The 26,274-nt window shown below is 33.3% G+C and overlaps 3 protein-coding genes across 3 annotated transcripts; 2 read left to right on the top strand and 1 right to left on the bottom strand.

Annotated features, from left to right (window-relative positions):
- The first annotated feature begins 3,712 nt into the window (after positions 1–3,712).
- LOC100820367 (uncharacterized) lies at positions 3,713–11,048 on the top strand. The gene is made up of 11 exons (XM_041014746.1): positions 3,713–4,301; positions 5,286–5,371; positions 5,508–5,701; positions 6,919–6,958; positions 7,668–7,749; positions 7,831–7,908; positions 8,012–8,137; positions 9,177–9,298; positions 9,784–9,823; positions 10,021–10,095; positions 10,632–11,048. The coding sequence occupies exons 1-11, from the start codon at positions 3,967–3,969 to the stop codon at positions 10,801–10,803; spliced, it is 1,350 nt and encodes a 449-aa protein (XP_040870680.1). The 5' UTR covers positions 3,713–3,966; the 3' UTR covers positions 10,804–11,048.
- A 149-nt stretch (positions 11,049–11,197) lies between these two features.
- Positions 11,198–17,869, bottom strand: LOC100817698 (O-fucosyltransferase 16). Its single transcript, XM_006577882.4, has 10 exons — positions 17,236–17,869; positions 17,073–17,123; positions 16,863–16,953; positions 16,659–16,735; positions 16,006–16,094; positions 15,710–15,893; positions 14,850–15,031; positions 12,922–13,024; positions 12,254–12,585; positions 11,198–12,168 (listed from the first exon to the last, which is right to left on the bottom strand). Exons 1-10 carry the CDS (start codon positions 17,401–17,403, stop codon positions 11,724–11,726), a joined length of 1,722 nt encoding a protein of 573 aa, XP_006577945.1. The 5' UTR covers positions 17,404–17,869; the 3' UTR covers positions 11,198–11,723.
- A 3,309-nt stretch (positions 17,870–21,178) lies between these two features.
- LOC100815202 (uncharacterized) lies at positions 21,179–25,099 on the top strand. The gene is given in 7 exon segments (NM_001253232.2): positions 21,179–21,538; positions 21,968–22,057; positions 22,164–22,244; positions 22,809–22,943; positions 23,366–23,584; positions 23,982–24,074; positions 24,742–25,099. Coding segments are annotated over 7 exon segments (1,038 nt in total). The 5' UTR covers positions 21,179–21,280; the 3' UTR covers positions 24,904–25,099.
- The last annotated feature ends 1,175 nt before the right edge of the window (positions 25,100–26,274 follow it).

The raw sequence follows: 26,274 nt of genomic DNA, 5'->3' as shown, positions 1-26,274 counted from the left end.
CACCCTCTTTGTTTTGATTAGCCAGTCTATGTTAAGTGGGTGACTAAAATTGTGGCCCTCAAGAAAGAGGAAGAATATAGGAACGTTGAGTTCCATTGCCTTGCTCTGTGATCAATATACGGCTACGCTTTTTGTTCTGGCTCTGAAATGGATCATATGATATAAAACACAAATTTAGCATTGTTTGGTCTCCTAGTCAAGGAGCAATCAGAGTGATTTCACTTGGTAGGCGATTTGTTTTTGGCTGCCACGTGAAGAGGTTAATGACCACGGATTTTCTTTCACCTTTCTGGTACCACGTCAGCTTGCACTCATTTTGAGTCAGCTTCTTATCCACCAATTTTATTCTCATGGTCAACAGGTGCTTTGACGTGTCCTCGTGGCAAATTTGAAAGACACGTGCCGAGACAACGTTAAACAAAGGGTGGAAGCGAAGGTGCGATCAGTTTTCAGTGACTAGAGGCTGAGGTGTGGATAAGGGGAGACGACTTTTGCTTTCCAACGGGGATTGATTCATGACCACTTTATTTACCTTTTCTGTCGTGTCGGTATGTCCCTACGGCCACGTTATCCGCCCAATATCTTATTTCTGGATTCTCGGAAAGTCTATGAGAATGAGAGGATGTCGCTCGCACCAGTCACTTCATTTTTTTATTTTATTATTATGATAGAGAGTATTATTAATTTTCCTTGAAAAAACTGAATGATCATATTTGATAGGATTTTAACATTACTAGTAATATTTTAATAACTTACTAATTTTTATTTTATAATTTTGATTAAAAATAACATCAAAATATATAAAATATCAACTCCTTTGCTCAAGTTCCTAATTTGAGTAAAATTCCCACTCTTTTTTTTTCAATTGGAGTTTTTTTTAAGTACATTTCACACACTTTCTTTAGAACTAAGAAAATAATAGTGTTTGAAATTCACTTCTACATGAGAGGGAATAATATTTAAAATTCTCAATATTGAAAATGAAGATCGGGAGTTTGACTCTTCAAATTAGTATTTTAATATACTCGTATTAATATTTGGAATTTACAATTTGGAGAATGGAAACCATCTATTTTATTTTTTGGATGTAAAACAAAAAAATCATCCTTTATGTTCTGTTCCGTACAACAGAGAGAAATAATATTGAGAAGAGTGAAATGATCTTTGCCAGTTTGCTATTGGAGAGATGGATGAGAGAGTTTAAGTGGATCTTACTACAACAACTTTTGTCTCCTAATACTAAATATATCATTTTGTCCTTATGAATTTTGTTTTGATTTTTTCTTAAGCGTGACATAACTTTTACGGATAATATGGTATTTTAATTAGTTCATTCAATTATCTCTATATAACTTTAATAATCTCAAATTACCTTCCTCATACATCACCTTAGCCTTATTGGTTGCATAAACATGTCAACCCACAACTTTTTTTTTAAAAAATATTCTTCCATCTTTTCCTTTTTTTTTTTAATTCCAAATGCTGAATAGAACACACCACCAGTTCATTTTTTCGTCGCTCCTTTATCCTTCTGCCTATATTATCGTGTTTTAAACAAAATGTCAATAAAAGTTCATTTGATATTTTTCACTTTATATAATAACATAATTTTGTATACATTTTTCTTAATGTAAAATCTCTAACTTTTTATTTAATTATGCACGTTACCTAATTTGTGCAAAGATAATTAATTATAATTATTACATGGTACAATGCCATTAATGTATGATAATAGAGACTGTGCGATAACTTTCCAATTCATAATTTCCAAGACTCACTAAAAACATTTTTATATTACAAAATAAATGTTAAATAATAAATTACCTTTTTAACTCTAGTTTGGACAGGAGAAAAATACCGCTAACGCAAACCCCACACTTACTTGAAGTCTATTTAAGAATATCACTAAAAGGGAGGTAAATAGTGATCCTTGACAGATTTTGTTATATATTTTTGCGCAACACTAAATATCTTTTGAGTTATGTACTTAAGATGTTTCTTGGCGATCAAAAGTTGGTTAGAAGCAAAGAAAACTTTCTCACACTTCAATGATAATTAAATACAAGTAATCAAAGTAGGTTACAGTGTCGAGAAGCAACTTTAGAAAAATCATTTGTTAAAATGAGAGCTTTTATGGTGTCCGAAAATTGTGAGGATGTTAGTAATGTTATTTTTTTAACCAATAAAATTATCATGTGATTTGTATTTTCACTAATTAAAGAATTTTTTTTTCAAATTAGTTCTTGGTTTACTAAAACATTTTTTTAAATCTAAAATTATAACTATTTTAATTAAAAATGTGACTAAATATAAATTAGAGTGACTATTACACTCAAGAAAAATATAATTGTGATTTTATATTAATATTGGTAAAGGAAATTAAGATTCATACTTTTAAAATTAGGTTTAATCAATTTTTTTAAATTTAAAATAGTTGTAATTTAATTTTTTAAAAAACTAATCAAGGAAAAAATTCTTTAATTAACGAGAAGACTTATGACCTGACAATTTTATTAGTTAAAAAAATAATAGTACCAAAATCCACACAATTTTTAGGGACATCATAGAAACTCTCTTTGTTAAAATTTATTTTCTAATAGATATCATCATTTTTTTAATGAAACTAATTTTAAGAACTTTAACAGTATCATCAAAGATTAATTCAATTGGATTTTTTTTATCATAAAAAAAAATGACAACAAACTACATTGAGAGGCTAGAGTGAAGGCATATTACACATGGAGTTTTATATTAATTCACCCCTTAGCTTGGATTGCTTTTAGTCCTACCTCTTGTGAAATGTTTACTATATCACACTAAATACATAAGTATTTTTTGTCCTAAGTCTTCACATGCTTTCACAGTTAGCAGGTTTAAGTGTTCGTAGGCTACACTACCTAGTATTCTCACCTCTGTTAGTTTGGCTGAGTTTTTTTTGAACTATTTATGCTTACGAACAATGCACACATCAGTATCACGTTTTTTAGGTTTTGTTTAGCATCTTTCGACAAACCTTTTGATCATGTGTAGCTTCTGAGTTTATTAAATTACCCCATGGCCAAAACTCACATTCTAATATGCTTCTGATCACATAATTTTTTTTTTATGTTACTGCACTTTGATATTCTAAATGCATTTTCAATCTTGTATGCTTATAATCAATTAGCAACTATCCTCTTGGTAAGACTATTTCTTATGTGCGAATCCTATTTCAAAAGCTGTTATTCTTCATATTAATACTTCTCAAGCTTAGTACATGCATGTTAATCAAGTCTCGTTCTTATAATTAAATCTCAAAGCAAACATAGTATCTTAACCTTATATGACTAATGACTTACTTTTTGGAAGTTTATTATTATCAACACTTTCTTCACAAAGACTTTGTCTCAACAATGCTCTTATATACTACTATTACAGATTGAAAAAATAGGAGACTAGAATTATATTTTTTTTATATAAAATAAATTGAATTAAAGATAAAGTGAAATAAATTAAAGTTTTGAATTTTATTTTTAATATAAATGAATTATTTCTCTTTAAAAGAATATATGCCTTTCATACGATGGGATCCTAATTTAAATTTATCCACAAATTAAATAATAAAAAATACTAATAGGTTGAAGATATGACACGTGGCGAGGCGAAAGTGGAGTAAGGGTTGGTGGGACCCATGTGCTCACGTGTATATGTATATATGCGAGTAAATCTCGGGATTCGAAGCATGATCGAAGTCCAGCCCGGATCTGATCTCATCGCCCTCTCTCTCTCTTTTTTGTAAACCACACTCACTCTCTTCAATTTCCACATTCAGATCAAATGCTTCCAAAGGACAACGATTCACGCTCTTGTTCTTTTTCACTAAACAAATATCCCTCCAATTCCAATTTCGTTCGCATTGCAATCCTCTAAGCACTCATTGCAGTCACACACTGCACTTAATTCGTCAATGTCATTTGGCATTCATTAATGGCGGCGAGTTCTAGAGGCTTCTCCACGACGCAGTTTGATTTCAAGCTCAGAGTAATGCGACTCAATGCCGCTCTTCTTCCTAAGAGTCACGTGCTCGAATTTGGTCCCAGAAAGCGTAGAAAGCTCTGTTTCGACTCTGACCGAGTTCGACTCGGTGATGGCGCAATGCGCTGTTGCTGTTCCGACTCGGTTACTCCGATTCGCAGAACGAGTGGACCTGGCAACGGCAGTGACAAGAACGAGGAGTGGAGGTTCGATACCAAAAAACCCCCTCACATTCACAGAGTGAGGGTTCAGGCCTCCCCTGCCGCAATGCCTTTCGCTTCTCCACCGTACGTCTACAATTAAAATCGCGTGAATATTCATTTCTATATCTAGGTCTCAGAACTTTTTTTCTTCTCTATATTGATGGAAATTGAAAATAAAAATAAAATAAAATGTTGGCATTAATGTGCAGTTTTCATATGATATTGGATCTGTAGTTGGTTGAAGTTAAGTTACTTTCATCAACGAATTCAAATGTACTGACAAGTTTCTTATAGCGAATTGAAATGTTCATGCATTAGTGATTCGCGTTAGCCTGCTCGCTCAATTAGTCAATTAGTAGTTTATGCTGATTCCCCGGGGAGTGGAGTGTATAATGGTAATGCATGTGAAATCGTTAAGATAGTTAATTAATTAAGAAGCCTGCTATGCTTTTTTTGGCATTCTCTTTCATATTTTCTAACTTTTTTGGAACCAACAGGTGAGGTGAGATGTTGGTCATGGCCATTTCTGGTTTGTAATTGTACGAGACTAGAGTGCGATGAGAGTAGTTTTATACACTTTAACCCAGTCCAGTATGTAAGAATTATGATGCATCGACCATATTGGGGACTTGAACGATTAATTAGGTTAAGCAAAGTTGCCAACGAGGTTAAATATTTTTTTGTAATATTGAGTTGAATGCAGAAATTGTGAACGTTTATATAATTATGTACTGTTAAATAGGTCAACTCTATTTGAATTATTATGCGTGTGTTTGAAAGGGAGTTTATCTAGATGTTAATAATGACATGGTGCTGAAATGTTCTGACCTACATTTAAAAGCAAGGAAGGATGAAGCTTGCCTTTCATTTTTACTCTTTGGTGATAGCTGAAATGTTCTAGTTGTCACACGGTTTTCTTGAGAAAATAAACGAATCTTTGTTTTGATGAAGAGGTTATATCATTGAATTTTAATTGGCTGTCGTTTATACTTCATACAACCTATGGTGATAACTGAATTTTTTTTTAAATCTTAATGGCTATGCTGCTTTATGCCATGATGGCAACAGATCATTTCTGAAGCAGGAAAAATTCTTTCCTCGTTGCACCCCGAGAAATTCTGGCCCACAGTCACGTGATACACCCCCCAAAAGAGGTAATTTATGATTTATATCCTTACTGCTTTATACCTGTCTGAAACATTAAGCAAGGCCATTTATAGATGTTTTCCATTGGTCAATCATGGAATGTTAAACTATTATGTCTGTTTGTGTTCACCGGTTCCTACACAGACACTGGTATAGCAAATGAGAAGGACTGGGGTATCAGCTTGTTAAACGAAAATGTTAATGAGTCTGGCACTAATGAAGATGGGAGTGCCTGGTACCGAGAAAGTGGGGAAGAACTGGGTGAAAATGGATATAGATGTAGATGGACAAGAATGGGTGGTCAATCCCATGATGGTTCCTCAGAATGGAAAGAAACGGTATTTTGTAATTTTAATATTTGAATGTCCAAGTACTTTTTTAAAAATAAAATAAATAAAATTTGAGAACAAATCTATGCTAGCATTTTATGTTAACACAATTTTTTGAATGAAAGCTATCTTCCAATTCTTTTATGCAAAGCCATCAGAGATAATCTTGTTTGATAACTTTAAATTATCATTGTTAGCTTAAAGAAATCATTAGACTATGATAGAGGACCAATCTTTTGTACCAAATAAAAAGAATGATCTTAATTTCCAAACCATAGATCATAAAACAATCTGTGCTAACCTTCTGTTGAGAAATGATTTATGGTGAAAACAGTAATAATGAAAATTTATAGCTGAATACTTCATGTTTTTGCTTTTAAAGACAGAGGAATAGAGTAATTTCTCACCTGTTGGGTTAAATAGAACTGTGGCTTAGACAAATGTGTTAGTATGCCAAATATTGTTGAATGTAATAAGATCTTGATGTGTAAGCATTTCACATACCTTGAAAATATTGAGCACTGCATTTGAATATTTCCAGAAACTTAGTTTTAACTATATGAATAGCTCTCGTAATTTGAAAGTTAGTTAAGCTATTCTTAATATACATGTATTTTGGGACAAGTAACCTTGTAAAAATGGTCATCTCTTCCCGACAAGGGAAATTTCTATTTATCCTTGGATTGCCATTGCAGAGAAACTTATTTGGAAAAATCTTAGAATTCTTTAATCTGCAATATTTTATCATTTGTACAATCTGATTATCAACAATCATAATGTGAATTTTTCTTTCATTGTAAATTATTACTTTTTTCTTATTTTTGAACTATTCGTGGAAAATCTGGATATAATTCTTCTGTAGCTGAATCAGGTATGATTTCAAGGTGAATTTATTGGGATTATGGTAGGTTGGTTATGGTATTTTGTCCGTTTTGTTAAAATCAGTCATTAGGATTGATTTTAAGCAATTAATAGTGGAAATTTTTTATTGGGAAACAAAGCATTTATTGCACTTTTGCATTTTTGATGTAATAAATACTTTCTTATTTTATTTACTTAAAATCAGTCCTATGGGCTGATATTAACAAAACTCTTTTTTATAATCTGATCAAATGTTTTCACAGGTGGATTCATTTTTAATATGTTAGATTGACAATATTCATAATCTTATTAGTATCATACCCCAGGTGGATTCAGTTAATTGGTTTTATTGATCTAATTGACAGTGGTGGGAGAAGAGTGACTGGACTGGATATAAGGAGCTAGGTATGTTTCTTCCGTTATGTTTGATATAGCAATAGCAGCCTGAAATTACTATATACTTTTAAGAATTCTTAAGTGTGCATTTGGGGCCAGTGCAGAATTGCTTCTGGGCAGAGGTATATGATTGTCCTGATTAAAATATAGTTTGAGGGGTTCAAACTTACCTTTGGAACCTTGCTCAAATATTTTGTTAGCACGTCTAGCATAATTCTAGATATTTTTTAAGTTGACTGATTGTTAACAACATTTAGTTGGTCTATATGGTTATATGCACATTTAGAATGACATTTGATTTATGAAATGTCTCAAAATGGAAAGCCTGTGAAAAGTGATATAAGCTTAAATTGTCAAATGAAAGGAATTAAAAGTGCACTTTTGATCATATCACTAGACAATGTTGGATCTCCAACATACTCCCCTCATGCCTAGGTTTAGACATCTTGGATGTGAAGTTTGTTAGATTGGATATAATAGTTTGATAATGGGTGGCTTGATAGGCCCAATGGCATTCGTTAGGATAAGTTCTGATACTGTCTTAGAATTTGTATTTACACCTAACTCAATCCTAAAATCCATCTCATTGAGTGAGGGTTACCTTAGCCTCCACTTATATACACTATTTTGGTCATATTATGAGACAATGTGGGATTTCCAACAAATCTAAATGTTGTGACTTAATAGTGCATTTGATTCATTTTATAAGCTCTTGCAGGTGTGGAGAAATCTGGTAGAAATTCTGAGGGGGATACTTGGTGGGAAACATGGCAGGAAAATCTTCATCAAGATGAATGGAGGTCTTTATATTTCTCTACTTGTTGTGAATAGGTAAAACCTATGAATTCTTGACACAATTTCTTGCATGTTTAAATTTGCAGTAACATAGCAAGAATAGAAAGAAGTGCACAAAAACAAGCAAAATCAGGAACTGAAAATGCTGGATGGTATGAAAAATGGTAAGATGATGTATTTTACCTGGGGGGGGGGGATTGGTTTTCTATGCATTATTAATGTGTCTAATGCATGGGAAAAGTTTCTGTCTCTGTTCAATTTCATTAGGTGGGAAAAGTATGATGCTAAAGGCTGGACTGAGAAAGGGGCACATAAGTACGGTAGACTGAATGAACAATCATGGTGGGAAAAGTGGGGAGAGCATTATGATGGAAGAGGATCTGTTCTCAAATGGTACATATTCTGATTTTCCCATCTACTGAATTTGCTTAACTGTCATTTACAATTTCATGTTGCTATGTACTAGATATTTTTTGAAAATAGCTTATTCATTTTTTGTAGCAACAATTTTGTGTGGTTAGGTGAGTGAGGATTGCCACAATTATATTGTCTAACTTTAAATAATTTATTATAGAATATGATTTTATGTATCTAACCATTGAATCATTATATTGATTGTGTGCTCTAAATTTTTAAAAGATTAAATGACTACAAGTATCAAGTATGTGATCAAATGGTGGGCATCTTCAATTTACTTTTAGATGACATGCACAATGTACTTTTAGACTTTTAGCCCAACAGTGGATTTTGTTGAATTTTATCTTATAAAATAAAATGTTATTCAATGGTGTAAGATTGATTTTCATTTATGCTAATGTCAATGGATATTATCAAGTGTAGAATTATGATATACTTTTTCCAGGACCACAACAGTGTTTCAATTTAAATTTCGTTTGCCATAGTTGTTCTTTTTCCTTTTTTTGCTTACCATGTACTCCCTCCGTTCCTATTTATAAGACATTGAATAATTTATGCTTAATAAGAAAATTGGTTAAATTTAGGAATTAACATTAAATTTGTCTGTGCCTTTTAAAAAAAAATTAAATTTGTCTGTAATTATAATATTTTTCCAAATTTGCCCTTAAAATTATTAGGAGCCTATTCATCTTCTCCAATCTCAATAGGAGAGAGAAAGAGACAATTCAGAGTAGCATTCAATTATGGATTCATAATTAAAAGAAATAAGGGCATTTTAGTTAAAAAATAATTAATGCACAAGACAATTGAAATGAAGTCTTATTAAAAGGGACAGAAATTTTCAAAACTGTCTTTAAAATAGGGATAGAGGGAGTAATTGCAATTTGTTGATTTCGTTGGATATGAGGGAACTATTTATAAGTTTATCAAAATTTTAGCCTGCAAGTTTTTTCATTTCCCGTTCTGATTTTTTTTTTTTCTTTTTGCTTCCTCCCTCCTTGCTTACCTTCCTCAGGACAGATAAGTGGGCAGAAACTGAGCTTGGAACAAAATGGGGAGACAAGTGGGAGGAGAGATTCTTTAAAGGCATAGGTTCAAGACATGGAGAAACATGGCACGTATCTCCAAGCAGTGAACGTATGTTATAATTACTATAATTTTAGTGAAAAGTTTTATTTTATTTCCTATTTTGTTCTTCCCATTCAGTAACCAAACACCATGTCTTTTCATTCCATTTGATGATTTTCATAGTGCTCCCAAAGATGTAAACTCGGAGGTTGCATTCCATTTGAATCAAGCATCGATGTCTTTGTATATAAAAAATGAAATATAGAATTGTATTAAGGTTTAATCATGTATACTATGACTCTGAAGAGTTGAACTGCCCTTTCTTTCAAGGTCCGTAAATTGGGGCTTCTCATATTGATTCAGCTTTCCAGATGAGATTTTTTCACTAAGTTCATATTCCAAGGGAAGGCAGCCTCATTGAGCTGCTTGCTGGGTCTCTCTTTTCTCTCCTGCTTTTATGAGCTTGCTAGCATGCTTTTCTGTCTTGAACATATTTGGTTTACTTTTTTTTTTTCAAAAAAAATTGATGCCACAATGTTCTTAAATTTTACCAGGTTGGTCAAGAACTTGGGGAGAAGAACACTTTGGAAATGGGTATGGTATCAAAAGCTTACCTATTAGTTGAATTATTTGTTCATGGTAACAGTTTAAAAGTGACTTCGACTGTTATGTAGATCTGTGTCCAATATCTCAGATTTGTTTATTCAATTCTTCAAAATGCTTTCTTGAAATGTTGCGTTTCTATTCTATATGCTGCATTGCTAAATTGGTTTTGCATTCGTCTGTATCAGGAAAGTCCATAAGTATGGAAATAGCACAACTGGTGAGAGCTGGGATATAGTTGTAGACGAGGAAACTTATTATGAGTAAGAACATTTTCTTCAACTACTAACAATTCTATTGCATATCTATATATACCTATCTATCTAGACCATGAGGAGTCCCCACACTCTAAAGTGTGGAACCAATCTCTACTTGGGTGTCGCCCTAAAAAAGGCAATGTCGGCAAGATGCTTGACAATATAAATATATTGAAAAAGTGAGCATATAAAGAGTATATGTATCCTTTGTTTAATCTAAAAGCCTATGATGCATGTGTACTCCATGACACATTTTTCTTTTTAATTTGCCACAAAATACTCAAGCATTGCAATACAGTGATAAACGTGTAAGAACCGGATGAAACATAACATTGATTCATTCTATGTTTTGTACATTTTAGAAATAGAATAGAACATGACGGTTAATTAAAAGTTGTATATTTTGAATATATCAAATCCTTAAAATTATGAGTATTAGTCTATTTGGTCGCTAAAATCATAAAATGTCATTTTAATCCTTAATAGTCATTTTGGATGATAGGCATATTGCTAATTTGAATTTGATAATGTCTCATATTTAGGGCCGAACCTCATTATGGATGGGCGGATGTTGTGGGTGATTCAACCCAATTACTTTCAATTGAGCCTCGGGAGAGGCCTCCTGGTGTCTTCCCTAATTTAGACTTTGGTTCACCTCCATCGCCTGAAGCTCATGATGACTCACCTGATGAAGATTTTCCCTCTTCACAATGAAGATAAACATCTGAATTACAAGCTTCATTATTTATTTTCTTCAATTTTAGGGAGATCCCTTCATAACGAGCGCAACTCGTTTTGTAACATTGTGGATCGATCATTTTATTCATTCTTTCCATTTTAGTGTTCTTCCTTTTGCTTTTTTTTTTCCCCTTTTGGCTTCCCACTCTAGTTATTTAAAGTTGATGACATTCACGTTATTTTAAGTCATAATATTGGATACTTTTGCTTTGGGACAAAAATTACTTCTTGTGTGCTCTTTAATTAGATCGTGCCGCGTAAATGATGCTAAGCACGGCAATAGAATTGTTTTCCCTCCCTCAGTCAGACAAGGACCAGAGTTCACTAAAATGTCATTTTTCACCCTCACGCACAACACGCACACAATTTGTGAAATAAAATCTACTTTTCATATTGACTACTTATATGAAAGAATTTATCCATGTTTTTAAAACGGCTATAGTATCTGACCATCACTATTGATATGTTCTAAAAGAGAAGTTGACTGCATCAATGTCAATGAAAGACAGGAACAAAGGTGTACAGTCTATCAACTGCAAAAGATATACAGATTTTCCTACTTCCTAGCAAACTCAATTTTGTGTGCAGCTATATTCGAATGGATGTCCTCTAACTCTACTTCCATTGCTCGCTTCTGATAACCTCTTTACAGATTCGTACAAGTCTAAACACTCCAAAAATTCAGCATCAAACTGAGACCATTATGTCCTTAGAAATGCAGAAGATGAACGTATGATTAAATTTTTGAGATGTCTTTTTACTATAGTTCGGCCAGTATCGAGAAAGACGTGCCTTTTCTGTTCCTGTTTTTGAGCTTTATAAGCAGCTGTCAAATGGAGCTGGCAAAGAACCATAATAAGTCAACAGGTACATCAGCACTGAATAAAGCACCTTCACTAATCTGATATAATTTCCTCCAACTCGGGATCCTCGAAGTTCAGAGCATCATAATCCGAAATTGTTTCATTGAATGTACCCTTCTCTGCTAGATCATTCTGATCATCGTCATCATCATCCATGTCTGGCCACTCAGACACATTGTCAACATCCAGTTCATCATTTGCTACATTTTTCTTCGTTGTATTATCCTTCCCATATTTTCTAGATTGTGAATTTTTGTCCACTTTGGCTGCTGCAGAATCTTCACATATGCATGATGATGGATTCTCATGAAACCCGCCTCTACCTGGTCTAACCTCCTTTGGCTCTCCCATGAAGCCTTTCTGGAAAGTTCGGACACTAGAAGCAAAAGCTTCCCAAGTCGAATTACTTCTATTCAAGAACAATCGATAAAGTTTTTTAGCATTTGGACGAATGGTTGGTTTATGGCCAAAGTATCTCCTACAAGAAAGTTCCCAGAAAGCTAATTAGGTATAGATATCAGTGATTCAACAGAAAATAAAATAAAGATGTAAATGGTGCATACCTTCGTCCAGCCAATATTTTTGCCATATTTCCATTATTATTGGTTACAAAAACATCACTTTCATCACAAACAATGAAGTCGAGTGCAGCCATGCGAGAAGAAAATGAAGAAAACGGTTCTAATTCTTCCTTGGTAGCAATGGTCTCTTTTGAATGGAAATTAGGAAATAATGCTTTGAGAGGTGCCAATGTTCTTTCCCCTCCATATACCTCCCCTGATGCAACGTAAATATGAATGTCAGAACCATATCCCAATGCTCTTAGCATGAGACCAACTTCTTCGGGGGTTAATGGGCATCTCCCCTGCCTCCTTGCCCTATCAGGATTGCTTCTCTGCATATTGATATTCCTCATATTTATTATTCACCAATCCGTAAATCAGTTTTCACATATGTACACATAGTTCAGCAAAACATTCTCTACAAAATAATTGTATTTCCTTTGCATCTTGCCACTAACAGGGTGAAAGAATGTCAGATGTTAAAAGCCATTACTGATATTCATTCTATGAAAAGATCCTGTTAGGTTCACATGTCCTGTGTAGTCCTGTTTTGCATGTGCACTCAAGCATATTAAAACACTACCTAAAAGTGAATAAGATGTGATTACATTTTACAGTATCTCCTAATAAATTATGGTTGGTAATAAAATTTAACAGGGGAGACTTACATGTAATGTCTTCCACCTCCTTCTTATTGCACCCAGTTCCTTCTGCTCCTTCTCCCCTCCACCATAATCACATCCAGAAAATGCAAGCATATCAGGTTCAAATCTGTAGCAAAAAAAGGCAATCAATTTTAGAAATTATTCACTTGTCATCCGTTATTCTACCTATTTAACTGCATCTTGAATGCAAAAGGGTAAAAGCCACATTGGTTACTGTCCAAATAGAATCAACACAAGCATCAACAAGTAAAGTGGTCCAAATTAAGCTCATGATATAGACTTGGTCTAAATTATGAGCATGTGCATGTGTGCTTGGGAGTTTCTCAAACAAACTGGCTACCTGTTAGTGTTAGGACAGAGGGGAAGGGAATAAGGCAATTAGCAGCAGTTAGTCAGAGTGGACAAGTTAGTTGATTTGAGGGGATTAGTTAGATGAATAAGGGAGAATAAGGATGGACGGAGCGAGCATTCAGAGAATTCAAAGAATTACAAGAAAGCAAGAATCCTTTATGAAGGGAAAACCCTTGGCAGGGATTAAGTCTCCTAGTTCTGTGCAGTTTCAATCTTTTCTATATTTACATCTCGGGTTCCTAACAAGGACAGAGAGATTATCCAAACTTGAGAGGGAGATGCACTATTATTGGGAGATTACCAGAGAAGTTCTCATGCAAGGGAAATCCTCAATTTCCAACTTGAGAACGAGGTGAATTTTAGGGTGGGTGGTATTGTTTGGACAGAGGGAAAGGGAAAAAGAAGTTAGCAGTACAAGAATTCTGAGAAAGGAGAAATCCTTGGTGAAGGGGAAACACTGGGGGAGAATTTATTCTCTTTGTTCTGTTTCAGCTTGAATCTTTTCTCTATTTCTATCTTGGGTTCCTATTGCTAACACTACTGGTCTTGGAATCAGAGAAATACATAACATAAAATTAGACCAAAGGGCTTGTGTGGTCTTGAACTTGCAACAAATAGTTGATATTGATTTTATAAGACACTGGACTTCCAAAGGAAATTGCTAAGCAGAAAGTTATCCTTATTATAAAAGTTCAATTTTTAGGATTTACAGGAAAACACTGTTATAAGAAACTCCAGTATGAAAGCTTCTCCATCATGATAATCCCAAAATAAAGTAAATTCCAAGAAATATTGTCCTAGATAAAATGGAAGATACTAATGGGAAGGTGATGCAAGGAGGATTAATAACAAGGTTGCGGATAGGGAAAAGTTAAGTAGTTGTCAAAAAAATAGTATAAATATAAAATTTATTTTGATAATAAATTTGTCAGAATTAATGGATGAAATGGCACAGGTTACAAGCTAATGCCTAATACTAGAAAATGATGGTGCATAAATAACATACAAGTTTGTAGTCACATCTGACCAGGGTAATTCTAATTTGACCTCATTTCCAAGAAGCCTTGCTCCATCGTTATATCATACAACAATCTGTATATTTCAATTCTACAATATCTTAGAATACTGAAATTATTGGTAATACTGTATTACAAATAATACCCAGCATGTTGGCACTTTGCCTGATATATACGCTGTCATAAGTCATCACATGCATGTTTACAAAACAATGAAAAATATAAAAGGTAGCAGCAATTTAGACTAACTCAACTATCCTACTATTGAAAAGCCACCTTAATTGTGGTCACCCCTAACCTGCCTAAAGTGGCCTACATATGGTAAAGGATACCAACAGGGATGTAAATATGCTTATGGATGTATTACAGCAGCGTAAGAACTATTTGACATGCATTTGTACGCTAGTGAATGTTTACTGAGAGCATGGATCCACACATTGGTATAACTCTATATATATTCTAGAGTTTTGGTGGTTATCATATTGATGAATCTAATTGATACCAGGTCATGTGAATTGAATAGGATAAATACAATTATGAAGGACCAAGAATCAATCAGACTACCTCAGGTGCAGTGCAATATAATGCTTGCTTCTCATCCTCATCCGATGGACCAATTTTTCACCCATTGCAAGTATTGGGTTGGTAAATCTTAAAGCATGGTAATTAACTCTACATCTCAGCTTCTGATATTCTGTATCCAACCTGTTAGCAAGCCTGTAGTCAAACTTGCTGAGCTGAACAGCCTGCCACAAAATGAAGCAAATAAATAGCTTTCCTGGATAAGCAAACATTCAAATAGTTATCCATTTATATGGTGGTCAGAAATAGCTATCAGAATTTAAAGCATTAATTACTTGTTTATTAATTTTTTTTTAAAAACACAACATTTGTCACTGACTGAATTTCCTGAAAATCTATTGCAGTTTTATGAAACACAAAATGTCCATTGTGAATAGCCAAAACCACAAATTTTTTAAAAATAAAAATAAAAATCGTGCAATTTATATAAAGTTGAATTTTAAGTCCTCTACAAGTTGGGAACTTCAGGGTTTGAAATTTGAATAATAAAGTAGGCTTCCTCGGCCGTAGGATATGGCAAACATGGATCAAATCTATGGCTCTTAAGGTACAGTGAATGGTATCTTAATTGTCTGAATTTTTTTAGGCAAATTATGAGGGGGATATGGATCTAGCAAATAGTGCAATTATAAGATTGCTTAGCTGATAGAAAAGATTTAGATAAGACCTTTAATCAACCTGAATAGACTTACTATAATATCTACCTCATAAAGATTTGGATTCTAGTCCTTAATCTAAAAGCATTAATGAACTTCCTGCATCTCCTACTTAACAGAGAGAATCTAATGAGTTGCACGACACATTAGCACCAGTTGTAATTTCAGGAAATGAAAAAAGCTTACATGCTTTTTAAGGAGTACAGGTAATATGCGATTTATGTAACATCTTTCATTACACTTCCTTGGAACCCGCATATTGTATGCAGATAATGCTTTCCTACCCTTAGTGGGAAGTTGCTTGATAATTTTGACATCTTTTGACAGAAATGATATAAACCAATCAACATCAAAGATCTCTGAGAAGTTACTGCAAAAAGCAAAGTATGTCAACATTTCACAATACTCAGATAACCACATAAAATTGCAATAGCAAAAGTGCAGACACCGCTCAGGCAATCTGTGCCACTGTTGTGACTGACCTAGAATCTTTCCAGAAAGATCGTTGATCCAATTTTGGAACCACAAGAGTAGCATTCAAAATTCGTGCAGCAACAACAGCATCCGTAATCTGCCAAATGCAGAAACAGAAAGATTGGCATTAATAGCCGAGTATGCAGATAGTTTGCAATTCAACGACAGTTATCATATACTGCAGTGTTCTATCTTGATTTGCATTGTAACTAAACAAACGGATTTACTGGGTTTCCATACTCCAGGCTTTGCATCAAACAATTTAAATTGACAATTTTGTTTTCCAAAGCCAAGCACATCTAAAAAGACAAGGGATGTATTTCTTCCATGGATGCAAACAATATGATTGTCAAGAAGATTTGAGGAGAGAGAGAGAGAAGCAAACAATATTCTCCTTACTCATTAAATGCCACATTACTTACTACTGCAAGAACAAGTTGATTCCATTTGACAACAATAACATCAATCTATGGCAGAATCCAATTGAGGCAGCAGAAGCATTTTTTTTTCTTCACTTTTTGAGTTTATTTCACATTTTTATATACCATAGGTTTATAAATAAAAAAATCAGACTCAGAAACACAATTTTTTACTAGTAGAAACGGAAGGCAGCATCAAATCCTTGTTTGACTATAATAATCTCAAGAGTCTAGAGAATTACCCCAGTTCTTTGTTGATTCAAGCCTCCACTTGTTGCAATCATCAAATACCGATTCGGTTGTGTAATCACTTGAGCTTCTGCCACACGAAAAACATAGTTATATTCGTCATTATCATTCATATATCCAAAACCGAATCCAAGTTTCAAACAAAATAAGTTTTACATCGCATCACTCCACACTACTGAACCAACAATAATACGCACTTTGAAACTTGTTGCTGGAATTGCTACATCCAAAGAAGTGTTCCGAATTTAGAGAACTCCAGATATCGCGTCCCAACTTTCCTCCATCACCCTAGTCATTATTATCAAATTAAAACAAAAAAACATAAAACTACGGAATTAAGATCCAATGCGAGAAACGTGAAACCAAGGCCAAATTCAAATAAAAAAACAGAGAATCAGAGCCCTAACCGGAACGCGGAACGCAGGATTGTCAATCGCATCATCCTTTTGAACGTTAACCTGCACAATAGTTTCAGACACACCAAAACAAAACCAAGATTAATTTACGATCAATTATTGGGATTGATTATAAGATACAGCGATTCGCAAGAGAGAGAGAGAGAGAGAGTACCGAAGTGTGTTGGCGTCTCCGGTGGATACGATCGGTTTCGACGGGAGAAGGAGCTAAAAACGAAAGGAGAGCGAAGAGAAAGAATAGCGCGGCGGCGACGGCGGAAAACACTGGAATCATGTGACGGAAGCGTTGGTAATAGTGGTGGCGCCGGCGCTGATGTGCCATTTTCTCTAGCTCTCTGCGCTTATAAGAAGCACCAATTGGATAGAATAACTAGAACAATTTCATGTTGGAAAGAATTAATAATTAAATTAGAAGCATGGCATTGCGTGATAGATCTGTTGGTTTAGGGAAGAGGAATTGATATGATAGCGTCTTGGCTTGGAAATGGTAATAAAAGGAGTGAGAATGAGAGTGGGTAAGCTCTTTCTTTTTCTCTCACTCCACTGCTAAGGTTTTATGCTTCCCTTGCACGTGGATTGTCTTGCTGTCTTTCTGTTTCTTCATTTCTTTAACAAAAACGCGCATCCAAATCTGAGATTTCTTGCAAACTTGACATGCTACTTCACAGCCTTCTTTTTTATCCTCCCACTGGTCTATACTACGTTGTGTATCAGTTTACATGCTGGATTGCTGTTATAGGAAGAAAATAATCTGATATTTGTTGAGGATAAATCTACCTTACGATCAATAACAATTTTGAAAAATAACTTATTTCCGTCTATATTATCGATCTGACTTAGTTCTGTAATTATTCTTATCCTCAAGTTATTTTATACATTTTTTTAAAACATATTTGATTTTGATTTTTTTCGGTATTTAATTTCGAATTTTTAAAAGAAAAATATTTTAGTTTGACGGGGCAGGGAGTTGATGACCCTGTTCCTGTATATCTTCCAATGTAATGGAAAAATTAAAGTTACATAGTTTTTTTAGAAAAAAAAAAAATATGTGTTGATAATTTTTTTTAATAAAAAAAATTTTAATTTGAGAATACTTGAGACACCGTATTTTCATAACATACTATTAGTAAAGCATCATTTTAAATCGATTTCTTTTTGTTCAAAATAGAATAATTTGATGTATTTAAAAAATTGTAAAGAAATTTAGCACGTCATATTCAACCATATCCTTAAATATAGGGTCCAGGGAGTACTATGTTCGACTTAATATCCTTTTTAGTTTTGAATAAAAATGATTTTACATATTAAAAAAAAACATGGAAACACTCGAAAAGTCATCTTCAATCATATTCACAGACATAAGATCCACATAGAATTATACTCAGATCAATTGTTTTTTTAAATGAAATAAATTTATATTAAAAATTGTAAAACAAAATCTCTGAAATGTCATGTCCAACTATGTATACTTCTAAAACATAGTCATCCTCGAATCAATATTTTTTTATTTAAAATAAAGCCATTTAGTGTTTATAACATTTATATGCGATAAACGATATTTGAATTATTTTAATGTTTTTTGAAAATATTTAGTTCTAATTAATTCTTAAATTATTTAAATTTTTTTTTTATTATATCATTAATAATTATTTATATTTAAAACAAGTGATGAATTAGGCTAAATATTTAATAAAACAAAATATAATGGTTAACTAAATAACGCGATCAAAGAAACAAAAATATATGCTTAATTGTAATTTCGTGCAGAAAGAAAAATAAAGCATTAATTAGAAGACTGATATAAGACCAACATAAGTGAATAACAAATGAACAAAGTACAAAATAAATAAAACAAAATAAAAAAGAAAGAAAAATAAGACGTTTAAAAAAGTTGAAACAGACCCATACCCAACTCGTCACACATGTAAAAGATTGAAAATACTTGTTCAAATTTAAACTTAATAATTATACCCGATCGATGAACACTTCACTTGTTATTATTGCTCTTCTTGAGAGTACATGTCAATGATGAATGATGAGTATGCGTCGATGATGGTGAGACATTCCAATATCAAAGTTTTCTTTTATTTTGTTTTTATTCTTCTATTCGTGCCTTCCTCGTAAAAATTTGTATTTTTAAGTCATAAGGATTTGAGTGAGAAGAAAATAATGAATTTGAATCTCTTTCAGACTTTCGCTGGCATAACATACTGATTGTTAATATATGATAATAAAATAATCTATGCCCTATTATTCAAATATATATGTCTTTTAGGGATGTTAAAAAATAAAAATTAAACCAAAACGTTTTAAATGGTCCAACCTAAGAATACTTGGGTAGTTGAATTTTTATTTTATTTTCAAATCTAATTTTTAAAATAAAATACATTTTGACAAAAATGAAACTAAAATAATTTCAAAATACTTTTTCATTTATTCTAAAATCAATATTTTTTTTATGAATTTAGTTTTCAATTTAAAAAAACACTTTTTACATTTAAGAATGATCCTTCTCCCGTTACTTCTAACTATCTTAATCGTCATTATCATAGATATAATTATGATGGTTATTTTTATTCATCATCAATGACATTTACCTCTATTATAGGCATTGTTAGCAAAACCATCACCATCACAATCACTTTATCATTGTCATTGTCTCTACTATCATTGATTTTGCTACTATCATTGTGTTTCACCATAACTACTAATCATCATTTGTGACTATAACTACTACAATTATCATCTTCACCGTTACTACTACCATGAGTATTAATATCACTACTAATATTATTATCACAACTATTGTTACCGTTATCATTATTGTCACACTGACATTGACACTCTTAAGTATATATGTTGTTATTCCCATCAACAATTTATTTTAAAACTAAAAATTAGAAGAAAAAAACAAATATCAATTTTCTAAAATTAAAAATTGATTATTAGTTTTTAATATTTTTGAAACTTATAACCAAAAAGGACCTTAAAACACGGCCTAACCACTTTTGCATAGGATAAAATAAGACAATGGAAGAATAGTAAGAAAAACTCAAATAAATTTTTATTTTTTTTAGATTACATTTAAGTCCCTAATTTTTTCTCATCTTATTCCTTGAACATATGTTATTATTATGACTTAAATTCTTGTACAAGGAATCAAAATCAATAAATGAAAATTTTAATTTTAGAGACTTAAATAAAATCCTAATATTTTTTAGAAATTTAGTTAATTTTTCTTAATTTTAGAGATTATCTAGACATCCAGATTAGGCATGGCAATGGGGCGAGTCGGGGTCGAGGCCAGATTTTGTTTACCCCACCCCGCCCCTGACTCCCCATTTCCCTCCCCTTCCTGCCCGCCCCCGAAATCGACGAGGGTGTATATTTACACCCCATCCCCGTCCCTGACGGGGTCGGGTTTTCCTCGCCCCGCTCCTGACATTTTTATAAAATTTTATTAAAAAATATAATTTTTCATAAAATAAAAAATATAATTTTAAATAAAACATAAAATTTAATTCAACACTAACATAAAATTCAATCTAATAGTTTCATATTTCAATGTGTTATATATATTAATTATTAGCTGGGCGGATTCGGGGACGGGTTCGGGGCGAGTATTGAGAATCTCATTCCCGATCCCGAATCCAAATTTGGTTATCGGGAAAAATCCGACCCAATCTCGATCAATTCAGATTTTTCTCATCAAAATCGGGAGAAATCCGGGACGGGCCCCACGAATTTAAATCCCGTTGCCATGCCTAATCCAGATACATTTTTTACGGGGAACTAAATTAATCTTTTCCTCAATATTTATCACGTGTATTATAAAAGTTAAGATACTAATTAAAGTTGACATTTTTTTTTTATAAAATAATACTAAAAAAAATTGATTATGCATGAATTAACATAGTAAAATATTCTCTTATACTAAAACTAATTTACAATCACAAATTACTGTATGATAAATTAGTTAACAACTCAACTAAACTAGACATAATAATACTTCGAGTTTGTTGGTGAGTTATATTTATGTATGTAATTTCGATCCAAAAGTAGATTTAAAATAGAAATTATTGGTATCGGTACGTGGCAGGTGCAAAATCACGTGTGAACCTCATCCCTGTGAATGCCGCTCCACTTCCAAGGCAAACTCTGAAACCTCTCTGGTTCTCTGTGACAGCGGAACAAATTATATGATCATGTATTCGTTGACACTGAAACCCTTCTTCACTCCTCAATTAGTTTCTTCGTCTTCTTCAACTTCCACTTCGTCCTCTTCGATTTCTCTCGTGTCCTTCCCATCTCGTTCGGTCTCATCAATTAGCTTTCCCAGAAATTTAAAGCACAAAGGAAGATTTGGTCTCAGAGTTGAAGCATACGATTCCTCCAATAATGACACTTCCAACCCTGCCAGTGCTGGCGGCGACTCCAAACCCCCTAATGGCACTTTGGTACTTCTTCATCTTCTTACTCTTTCAAATTCAGTATTACCCCTATCTCATTTTTAATTTTATATATTATTATTTTAATATAAAAAAATTAGTTCATGAAAACCTCTTGGAATAGGTTAGTGTGACCCTTAATAAGTGAATGAATATATCAAATATTTAAACTCTCCTATAGAATTGGCGACCATGTGCATTCATGTCCGTATACCTACTACTTGGTGTGGTTTATCTTTCATATTTTCTTCCAATTTATTGAGTCATTATATGAAATCCTAAGTTTCTTCAGCATTATATGCCCTAGCCCAAGTGATTATTTTGGTACATATAAAATTAAAATGGGATCTGTAGTCAAAATAAATTGTTCTGGAAACAAGTGTCTACCTCTGCCGGAGCTGTTATCTGACTAGTGATTAAATGTTTTGAAATCAACAGTCAAAGAGCAGGAGAGAAATTTTACTGGAATATGTTAAGAATGTGCAGCCAGAATTTATGGAATTGTTTGTGAAAAGAGCGCCACAACAGGTATGTTGTTGTCTTGCTATGAACAATTATCTGACTGTTACTTGATTGTGAGTCAACGTGGCTGTTGATTACCCTCTTAGTGAATGAAACTTTCGTTGGTGATTAGGTTGTGGATGCAATGCGACAAACAGTGACAAATATGATTGGAACACTGCCCCCTCAATTTTTTGCTGTAACAATTACCACTGTAAGATGTTATGAGTTTCTTCTCTTCTTGCTTAACTTCTACTTTCATTTTTAATTAGCAGTTCTGCATGTTATGATGGTTATATTTGGCTGGATGGGCCAGCCAACCTCTTTGGTTATTTTGATGAATTGTTTCGATGGAGTGGGAGACTTTGCTTTGTCTGATGTACTTGTCCCTGAAATTTGTGTTTTCAATCACTATCCCCCTTTATATCATGTCACATGAAGTCATCTTTGATTTTAGAATTTTGAAAAAAATAATTCAAAAGTATGCTCATTACCTTTGCTGCCATTTCCCCCCCTTGTTTATAACTTTGCCTTGTAAGCCCTAATTTCAGAGCCTTTTGCAAATTTTTCCCCCTGGTGTACTTATCTGAATTAATTGAAGACTATTATCGATACTAACAACTGTTCTGGTGTTGGAAGAGTAACATATTTTTAGCACAAGATGGTCCAATAAGCAATGTTGAGCCATGCGGTTTGGTTGAATTGAAGTTCTTCCTTTTCATTTATTTTGCTTCATGCATCTTACGTATTTCGGTGGAATCATTTGGCGTTTTATTAGGTAGCTGAAAACCTTGCACAACTCATGTACAGTATCATGATGACTGGATACATGTTCAAGAATGCACAATATCGTTTGGAATTGCAAGAAGGTTTGGAACAAGTTGTTGCTCTTCCGGATGTGCAAGATAAAAAGGTAACATAATTTCTCTTCTCTTTTTAGCATTCTGTGATTCAAAAGATATCTAAGTGCTCGGATAATTGCAAGGATGTGTTATTCTTGTTTTCGTGGATAGAAGATTTATACAGACTGTTGGTCCAGTAATTTCCTATCCTTACTAGCTTTTCCTATTAAGATTCCCGATCAGGTTATAGAGGAAAGAAAATTGCAAAGGACTTTCTTTAATCTGGTGTGGACTAGTAGAAAAGGAAACACTTGTTGGGTAGGTTAGTTGGTTTCAGCCTAGGGATTAAGTCTTGGGATTTTGGTGCGCAAAAAGTTGCTTTGATTGCTAAATGGCCATAGTGTTTCCTTTAGGGACTGCATCATTATGGCACCAAAAAAATAATACTTTAGTTTGTACGTTTTTTAATTTATGCTCTTAAAATGTTGTGCAGGATGTGCCAGACTATGCACCTGGCACACAAAAGAATGTTTCAGGTGAAGTTATTCGGTGGAACAATGTTTCTGGGCCTGAGAAAATAGATGCTAAAAAGTACATTGAATTACTTGAAGCGGAGATTGAGGAGCTGAATCGTCAAGTTGGGAGACAATCTAGCAATGGACAAAATGAACTGTTGGAATACCTAAAATCTCTCGAACCTCGAAATTTGAAGGTTAATTCTACTTTTCATTGGTCAATATAAAATACTTCCTTTCCTTTATCCTGCTGACTTGTGCTGTCTGCTCAGTGTAAGTTTTCACATGTTGATCTGTACTTTGTTACTACTGTAGCTTTTATTGAGATTAGTTTTACATGATCTACTATTGTTGAATCACTGTTGAACATTCTGGTGTTGCATTTTTTTTTTCAGAACTAGGTATTGGTTTGGTGTTAATGTAATCATCACAACTATAAATCCACAATTCACTGTTGTAGATTTACTTGCATAGGTGTTCCATAGATTGATATTTGCTTCTGTAACTATTAATTTGACATTCCCATGCAGCCTATTCAACTTGATCAATATAAGTCAATCATTTGTCATAATAAACCTTCATTTTATTGTGTAGGAGTTGACCAGTAGTGCTGGCGAGGATGTAGTGTTTGCGATGAATACATTTATAAAGCGCCTGCTGGCTGTTTCGGATCCTAGCCAAATGAAGGTTTGCTTCTTCATTATTTTGATCTTTCTATATCCCATCATTTATGTAGACTTCGTTCCCTTGTCATCTGCCAAATGTGTCTAACTTTTTCAAATTACTGTCACTCTACTCTACTCACCATTGATATCTGGGTTAATACTTAATATTGAATACTTTGACTGGAATTCATTCATTTTTAGGGTGTGTGTCTTAAGTGTTAAAATGAAAGATGGAACTTATTTTGTTTTGGTCCATAAGATTGAAGTCTTATTACTTGGGTCTTGGATGGAAAGTTGGTTAAAAACGTACATTTGACATCTACCCCCTAATCATTGCTGACCTGATGATATGTTTGTCTGTTAACTTAAATAAGGGCATTTTACCTTTTTGCGTCCGGACTTTGATTGACTTGTAACATGCTCTTTAACTGTGTGAACTGAGTTAAAGCATAGAGGCTAGATTTTGCTTGTCCTGACTAATCATATGGTCATGTGATACTAGGTAAATTGGTAATGGTTTTATTTGTATAAACTGAGGCAACCGAAACTAGATTTCTTCAAAATCAAATTGATTTATGGATCTACGTGTGATTATTGTGAGGGAGGAGTGAACAGCCTTCTCTTTGCTTGTTTTTACTGTAAATACATTTGAGACTTTTGAATAAGTTGCTTCAATTCTGATTTTACAGACTAGCGTGACCGAGACTAGTGCAGCTGAACTTGCGAAGCTGCTTTATTGGTTGATGGTGGTTGGGTACAGCATACGCAATATTGAAGTTCGTTATGACATGGAAAGAGTACTTGGCACCCCTCCAAAGCTAGCTGAATTGCCGCCAGGTGAAAATGTTTAAGCAGTCTGGAGTAAAGTAGTTCAACAAAGTACTGGTGTCTCTTAGTTGAAGCCAAGTGCCCTAATTAGATTTTGCACTTTTTTTGTTGATTGGCTGAAAGGCCAGTCATGAGCTCAAAGAGAAGTCTGCATTTTTCAGCGGCCATGAACGATTGATCTCTTAATATTATTAATATATTTGATGAAACTTTTATTCACAATTATACTGACAAAGATATCAAGGTCGATTCCCTGAAGATGTGCTATGCTTTTATATTACTTCTTTGACAGCCTGAACTGTGGTGATTTTTTTTAAAGGCGGCAGTTATTGTTGGTTCATTTTACAGTTTTTTCATATTCATTTTTAAATTGTTATATTTTCTAACTTAATTTTTTAATTTGTTATTGTTTTATTTATTTTTAATTCTATCATTTTTTTTAAGTTGTTATATTTTCCAAGTTTTCCTAATTCTGTTTTTTTAACATGCATTTTAATTTTTATATTTTTATTTCCTGAAGAACTAATAAGTATTAAAATGCTTGTGGGGTGTTTTCAACTGTGGGTCCAAAGGCTGCGTTTTCTACTGTGCAATCTTAATAACTGCTCCATTATGAAACTTGAGCTCTGGGCCATAATCAAATGGTGCAGACATAACCCTTAACATGGGCTTCAGAGACGTTATAGTGAAATTAGATTCTCAAACAGCTGTTTATCTCATTAAAAATGAGTGTAATAACAGGCATCGATGTTTCCTGTTGAAGATGATTGGTCTCCTTCGTCAGAAGAGCAGTGGCGTAACGTTCGGTCACATTTTTAGAGAATATAATGAAATTGTTTATGTTCTCACGAAGAATGGCATGAATAAATTGGTTTTTGGGCTTAGGCTCGGTTACATAAAAATTAACTGCTATTACTAATTCAATTAAGACATTATATAACAAAAATTAACCGCTAATTGATACAATTGATAAAAAAAATTAAAATGAAAGACCAACGATTTTCAATAGAGAGCTTAACACCACATTTTCTCTATTCTCATTTTTAAGACATTTAAATTGATCGCTTTATTTTCATATTTGCCTCAATTTAGAAGATAATTAAAATTAACATTTTTCAATACTAAACCAAATATACTTTCAGGTTAAAAACAAAAAAAAAAATGAAAATTCTTTATTTTCTAAAAGCAAAAATGAAAAATTGGTAAACAAACCCTATGTTTTGTAGAACTAAAGGATTATTTGGTCAATTCACTATTTGAAAGTGCAAATAGAGAATTTCCTTTCCTATGTTTTGTAGCAACACAAATTCGGTATACATTTACTTTCAAACGCTAGCTTGTTGAACAGGTTAGAGGTGGTGATTGTTAAAAGATTCAAACCCAGTAACAGCTGT

Source organism: Glycine max, chromosome 4 (genome assembly GCF_000004515.6).
Source record: "Glycine max cultivar Williams 82 chromosome 4, Glycine_max_v4.0, whole genome shotgun sequence".
NCBI lineage: Eukaryota > Viridiplantae > Streptophyta > Magnoliopsida > Fabales > Fabaceae > Glycine > Glycine max.
The sequence above is the reverse complement of the archived record's forward strand: the minus strand, read 5'-3'. Positions and strand labels throughout refer to the sequence as shown.